Source organism: Myxine glutinosa, chromosome 3, assembly GCF_964187855.1.
Source record: "Myxine glutinosa chromosome 3, kmMyxGlut1.1, whole genome shotgun sequence".
Lineage (NCBI taxonomy): Eukaryota > Metazoa > Chordata > Myxini > Myxiniformes > Myxinidae > Myxine > Myxine glutinosa.
The window spans coordinates 89,526,947-89,534,783 of NC_136263.1; the positions used below are offsets into that span (position 1 = coordinate 89,526,947).

A 7,837-nucleotide genomic window follows, 5' to 3' on the forward strand; every position below is an offset into this window, starting at 1 on the left:
CTTCATTTTGCCAAAGTTACATTCAGAAAGTTTTACCCTTTTGGTGAAAAAAGAATCAACGTGAATAAAATATTCACATTAATTATTCCCTAAAATTTTCCAAGTATTGAATTATATTTTTGCTTCATTTCATCCTTTTCGTGTTGTGTTCATCCTGCATGATCTGTGCCCTGTTGTGTTAATGGGAAGATCGTTGCTCATGCTCATGCACTACCTTTTTCTTTCTTTACCTGCACAGGCCAGGCGTGCTGAACCCAGGAGACCCATCATATCCATGGCTGGCGGATTCGTGGCCCAACACAGGACTTCAAATCACTGGCACCAGCAACTGCTCTGTCAGTTGTTGCGCTCATCCAGGGGAAGATGGCAGTCTTGTGCACGCTGGTGAGTTACGAAGACCCACACATCAGATTTGAATCTAACTATAAACCACACATATCCAGTCGAAGCCTTAACTAAAATCTTTCTTGCTAAACCTCAGTCGTGTATCTCATGCTAAACATTATTATTGGTCATTGGTCTAGCAGTGAAGGCTGGACCATAGGTTATCTCACTCCAATGCCAGTATTGTATTGGCCTGGCACAGTGGCACAAAATAATATAGATTTTATACACCAGTGGCAAAACTCATGAAAGATTACAACTTCAGGAGTCAATGTATGAACAAACAAAATGGGAAAAGGTAAAAAAAAAAGTGGGATGACAACAAATAGATGCAGCGCAGCCCAAGGAGAGGAAATGTAGGAGAAGATTGAGAATAGGGTTCCAGCAGATGGAGTACAGCTCAATAATGGGAGTGCAGCTTGATAATGGAAATGCAAGGAACCATTAGGTGTCAGTGGGTAACGTACAACGAATCCTGTAGGACAGAGCTCAAGACAAACTCAGGAAGACAATCCCACACGTGAGCAAAGAGTGGAATGAAATAATGCAGGTGAGTGTTGAGTGTATACTCGGGGTGGGTAACAAGGAATGCGATTCTTGCAGAATGTAAGGGCAGGAGCTAGGTGGTGAGGTGAGAGGGTAGGAGGAACAAGACCAGAAGAGAGGCAGTAAAATACCTCAAAGCCCCCAATGTGCGTGTATGGCAAGCCAAAGCATACCCCAAGGCTCAGTGTCCTGAGTTGAGATTCCAATGACATGGAGGGCCTTAGATTTGAGGGCACCAAAGGGGTGGGGGCAATGGGGGTCTTGGGAAGAATTCAGAGATCGCGGCCAGCTTTTGAGGTCACTTAGAGATGTTATCTGCCTAAGTCAGATTATATTCGATAAATGGAACGGCACTCAGTAAAGCGCGTACCTATGCCAGCCTGAACATTTTACATATTATATCCCACTGATAGGCCGCATCTGCATCTGGACTTGAACCAAAATTGAATCAGCATGTTCTTGTCACTGACCCAACTCATCCACCAAGTTTCATTCGAATCAGTCAATAACCTTTTGCGATATCGTTCTATATATCGTTTTGGATCTGCCAAGAGAGAGAGAGAAGAGAGAAGAAGAGAGAGAAAGAGAAGTAGGAGAGTAGGAGAGGAGGAGAGGAGAAGAAGAGACAAGGGGGGAAATGGTCGGTCCATGGGGACAAATCCGGCACTCTGACCGTGACTGAGCTGCCCTGACGAATCCGGGCAGCAGGGAAGAATGGGGAAGATTTAGACCCCGACTTGTATTTGGGGGTACAACCTCCACGAAGTGGTGTCCCCGATAGTTACCTCCAGATCAGTAGAGAGAGGGATGCAGTATCAGCCTGCTGGCAGAAGGGTGTGAAACGATGTCGTACACAATGGAGTCATCTACAAAGTGATGCAATGGATTTTCCAGTTTTGAAGACGTCTTTGATTTATATCATGAACATAATTCATCCCGTTGTAATATTTTGTTAATTCTTGTAAATGTATCTGTGTTGAGCAAGGTTCACCATAGAAATAGATTTTAATCACGAATTGTGTGCAATTCTAGCATGACAACGTGAAAAGGGCAGATTGTTCAAACATGGTTGACAACATGTTGTGTTTATTGATTACTCGCTTATTCACATCACAATTATGAATGCGGACAAGTGGAATAAAGTATTAACTTCATCTCATGGACGGCTCTTGAAATGCATCGAATGCAAGCCCCGCCATATAAGACAGCGCAGTTGAAATGGAATATTCCTGCAAGTCATCCTCTGGTGCCTCTTCACAAATTCAGGGAAGTGAATTTAGAATGACACCATTGCAGGACAGTTAAATTACCTCGCTTCCCAAAGGTGTTGACACACTCGTCATTGGGATATGGCATCATTCTTACAAACAATCGACTTCATGATGTTGGCATCTTGTCAGCTTTAGGCACCTTTGACAGACGGAGGCAGACATACGATCCTAACTAATCAGGCTAAAAGTTCGAGACACTAATGTTTTGCATTAAAGTGTCAGTTCAAACTATGGATTCCTCCCAGTATGGATAATTGAGGATGAAAGGGGCAAGAGCTGTGAATAATTTTGAGCAAAGCGTACCTCACTGAGTTTTGACTCAAATCAAAGTTATTTTCTCTTTTTTTAATTTCCTAGTTGCCTATTTTGATCTCGATGCATATATGTGATGGTAACTTTTCACGAGATGGGCATTGCCCAATTGCAGGATCATGGGGATTGGCTTGCGCTTTCTGTGATTGAAACCAAATTTTATAACCGGTGTCTAAGCTGCAACCATTTAAAAAAATAATTACATCATCTATGTGAAAATGCTTTGGACATACTGTATATGTGACATTGATGAGGAGAACGCAAGAACATGATTTTAATCCTACCTATCATGGAGCAGTCTTGACATAATCTATTTTGGATGATTTGTCATTTTAACATTGCTATAAGATAATAGTGTGGCTCGGGAGGCTGTAATAAGACTAATACAATGGCAGCAGAATGTTTTGTCTGATATTAAGATAACTTATAGTAACATGAAATATATTATGAGGACATTGTACTTCATAATACAGTAAGGGTTTTATCAAGAGATGATTGTGCATTTGCCCCGGAAGGTGGCCTTAGGCATTATGTTTTCAGCTTGTCCGTCCGTCCATCCGTCCGTCCATATGGGCTAAGTCTCATTTTTCTCATCAACCACATGTCAGATTGAGACGAAACTTTCATGGTAGGAGCGACACCCATGTAGAATGTTTTTTTAATGATAATTGTGACGTCATAGGTGACGTGGTATGGCAGCCATCTTGGATTAAACACAAACAACCGTGAAGTATTTAAACAGAACCGTGAAGAACAGTCTCATATTCACAAAAATACCAACGGGGAGAGGGAGCCTAGAGGGACAACCACGAGTCACGGGAACAGGGGAAAAGGTGTCGGAAAAAGGAACAGGGCAAAACAGATCTGGGGAATGGCGTGAAAATGGGGGTGAAATGGGGGAGAAACATGTGGTTGCAGAACGAACGAACGAAAAGAAGGAAATCTCCTTTTTTTTTTCTTTTTTTTTTTGTTAGTTAAGAATTTAAACAAGGAAGTATGGGGTGAAAAGACTGGGAAAAGACTGAGAGAACGAGAGTAGAAGGAATACAATCGACCACTGGGAGAAAACAAGCATCAAGGTAGGAATCTTCAAGATTCCAGAAAATCCCAGAACAATCCCAGAAAATCCCAGAAATCCCAATCCCAGAAAAGACTGGGAAAAGACTGAGAGAACGAGAGTAGAAGGACCACAATCGACCACTGGGAGAAAACAAGCCTCAAGGTAGGAATCTTCAAGAACAAGGTCGCAAAATACCGCGACACAAAATACTCGACTATTATATACAGGTATGAAAGACTAACACCAATAAATCTTCCAAGGGACGCACAGCCACACACGTAAGATAAATACAGTTTCGACAAAAATACAATTGTGAACAATTACTTAACTTCGAGCTTGCGCGAATTTTTGGCTGGTATACCACTTCACCTATGATGTCATCATTATCTTGCTTTTGTTCCCCATTGGGAGTACTTGACAATGTGCCAAGTTTTTTTTCATTCATCAAATTTTTCCATTCATCGGTTTCCGAGAATTTTTTTTAAATTATTTGCATTTAATCCAAGATGGCTGCCATGCCACGTGACCTATCACATCACAATTATCATAAAAACATTCTGCATGGGTGTCACTCCTACCCTGAAAGCTTCGTCTCAATCGGACATGTGGTTGCTGAGAAAAAGGAGGTTTAGCCCGTACGGACGGACAACCCGAAAACCCCGAAGTCCCCGAAGGTGGCCGGAGGCATAAAAAGATGCACAAGAGCAGCAAAGCAGGTTTTTATGAAATGTGACCTGATGCCATCTGGTATAGTAGCAGAATCAGAGTTGAGGGTTGCCAGAAACTTTTCCACTTTCTCAGGTGCAAAAGACACAGAGTCCAGGAGTAGTTGGGTGTGACTGGGTAGGATGGGTAGAGAGAGCAAGCGGTTTAGAACACAAGTTGTGGATGCAAACACAGAATTGAGGCATTCGGCCTTCTAACGAGTGGAGTCGGCTTTGATGCCATTTGATGAGAAGGAAGGGATGGAGGGAGAGCATACTCCAGAGGCAGACTAATGCTTCAGTCACATTTGCTCTACGGCTAGGATACGGCGGCCGTACCCCCCCGAAATTGACAGAAACGTGCGGCGGCCGCAGAGTTTCTGAGGTGGCCTCAGGGTGGCCCTAGGGCGTATGGCTATCTTTTACAGGCCGTAGGGGTCGCCGTGGAATTATAGCGCGGAGTTATAACTTTTTGCATTTCTAGGTCGGCCGTAGCAATTCGACAAGCCGTAGCAATGACAACTGTAAGTGCTGTTATACATATGAAAAACAACTGGTATATATACCCACTCGTTACCATCCGTATAGGCCGCACGTTCGCCTTAGGGCCCCACTGCGGACGCCTTGCGGGCACCTTGAGGCTACCTTGCGTCTGCCTTGAAAATTATATGGCCGCCGCAGGGACGCCCTAAGGTCACCGTGCGACATCAAATCAAAGACCGTACGGCACCCCCACGTTTTCGGTCTCCACAATTTCTAAATACCCCGTGCGGCTACCCGAAAAATAAAAACATATGTGACTGCTACATTGTGTGACCGTGGAAATACTGCGGCCGCCCTATAATTGCTAGTGGCCATAGATTTTTTAGACCCTACGGCTGCCGAGCCAAATGTGACTGAAGCATTAGCACTAGCAGGCACTAGGCACTAGCCTAAAACTAAGCACTAGAAGGCACCAGCAGGTTTAAGAGCACTGACATGAGTTTGAAAGTTCAATCTTGACGTTGGACAGATGTTGTTTTCTAGCTCGCCTGAGAGTGGACACATACTTTTTGCGGGCTTTGTGGAATTATCTGAGATTGCTTTCAGTCGGGTTTGCTTTCCAGGAAGCGAAGACAAGTTGTTTCATGGCAACAGCCTCACCACAGGATTCAATGTACCATGGGTGGGAAGTTGCATAGGATAACTGAAGATGAGTTGGGATGAATATGTGCATAAGGGAGAACAACTTTCTGTTGAAGAATTCCGGGGCTGAGTTAACATCAGGGGCAGTAGATATAAGGGACCAGTCCTGAAGTGAGATGGCTTATTACATTTCCTTCAAATCTGCCTTAGTCAACTGCCAGACTTGCCAGCGCTGAGGCAGCTCTCTGACTCGGAGAATAGCCAGAGAGATGTTGACTTTCAGAAACTTATGATTAGATGAGCCAATTTGAGCAGAGGAAGAGCGGGAGACATTTTCGGGGAAGTTTGTCATTACCAGATCCAGAAGAGAGGATTTGCTTTTGGGAGAAATCTGGTTTGGAAAGTTTACAGATTGAGGCAGTCCCATAGAGACATGGAGTCACATAGGTCCTTCACTTTAGTGCCATGGCAGGTGAGAGGGGTACTAAAACCCAGGCAATTTGCATGGTAACAATTGAAAAAGTTGGGATTAATGGTTAAAATTTGGTCCATGTTGTCTGAATTTTGTCGTGCTGACAAATGCTCCGGTTTGACGGGGTTGAGCACAGAGTAGTCTTCAACCTGGGACTACATCTGCTGACCTTTCATCTACGCTGCAAATTAATAGATTGCATTTTCCTTCTATTTCTTTGATTCCTCTGCTGTGATATCCCATGAGACTGGTAGCAAACTGATGGGATTTTAATTGGATCCCGTGATAAATTTATTAATCTATGTGTGATGAAAATTATGTATGGTGTGACAACCGTGTGGACGAATGTAAAGTTTCTCTGCTTCTCTTTGAGTTGGGGAAGGTGGAGTGAGAACAAAATGGGTAGTCAGTGGATAATAGCATGAATTGAGGAAATAAAAATGTATGAGCATATAAAAATTGACAATATTATGACAACATATAAGAATTGACAATATTATATGACAACATATAAAATTGACAATATTATATGACAACATATAAAAATTGACAATATTATGACAACATATAAAATTGACAATATTATGACAACATAAAAATTGACAATATTATACGACAACATATAAAAATTGACAATATTATATGACAACATATAAAATTAACAATATTATATGACAACATATAAAAATTGACATTATATGACAACATATAAAATTGACAATATTGACAACATATAAAAATTGACAATATTATATGACATATATAAATTGACAATATTATATGACAACATATAAAATTGACAATATTATATGACAACATATAAAAATTGACAATATTATGTCAGCATATAAAAATTGACAATATTATATGACAACATATAAAATTGACTATTATATGACATAAAAATTGACAATATTATATGACAACATATAAATTTGACAATATTATATGACAACATATAAAAATTGACAATATTATGTCAACATATAAAAATTGACAATATTATATGACAACATATAACAATTGACAATATTAAATGACATAAAAATTGCCAATATTATATGACAACATATAAAATTGGCAATATTACATGACAACATAAAAATTGGCAATATTATAAGACATATAAAAATTGACAATATTATATGACAACATATAAAATTGACAATATTACATGACAACATATAACAATTGACAATATTAAATGACAACATAAAAATTGACAATATTATACGACAACATATAAAAATTCACAATATTATATGACAACATATAAAAATTGACAATATTATATGACAACATATAAAAATTGACAATATTATATGACATAAAAATTGACAATATTATATGACAACATATAAAAATTGACAATATTATATGACAACATAAAAATTGACAAATTTATATGACAACACATAAAAATTGGCTTTAATCTCAATATGCTGTCCTTTAAGTTTCATTGTATGAATAGAACTCCCACCCTCAACCTCGGAATCTTCTCCTCCATCCTCATTTCCCTACATACTCGTACTTTGTTCTGCAGACACAAGTTTTGTCGGACCCAGCACAGGCGATGGCAAGTCGAGCACGCTCAGCTCCGATGGAGCCATCTACAGCAGCATCGATGTGTCCCGCGAGGCAACATTTTACAGCCCAGGGCAGACTCAACATGCGACACCGTACGCCAGCACTCAGATCATCCAACAGAATCTTGCAAATGAACTCTCGGCAGAACGTGGGGGGTCCCGTTCCGAGAAGCTTGGATCACCTGCATTACCCTTTGCTCCTCAGGAATCTGGGCGCTTGGCTAATGGTGAGCCAGGGGTGGGTGCGAGAGAGCACTTGGACAGAGCTTCAGGAGTATCTGTGCTATAATTTTAAACTTTTGGGTGGTTTTCTATCTGCTTGCTGCTTATTTATTTGCAGATGCATGGCTATTTTGCATCACCATTATGTTTGCTCT

The 7,837-nt window shown here is 40.7% G+C and overlaps 1 protein-coding gene across 9 annotated transcripts in view; it reads left to right on the plus strand.

Moving 5' to 3' along the window:
- Positions 1-7,837, plus strand: part of LOC137423404 (roundabout homolog 2) — a 409,307-nt gene that overhangs the window by 352,640 nt on the left and 48,830 nt on the right. For all 9 annotated transcript variants that reach the window (XM_068110526.2, XM_068110534.2, XM_068110527.2 and 6 more), the window contains 2 exons: positions 239-384; positions 7,418-7,687. In XM_068110526.2, coding sequence (XP_067966627.1) covers positions 239-384; positions 7,418-7,687 — 416 coding nt within the window. The remainder of the gene's footprint in view (positions 1-238; positions 385-7,417; positions 7,688-7,837) is intronic.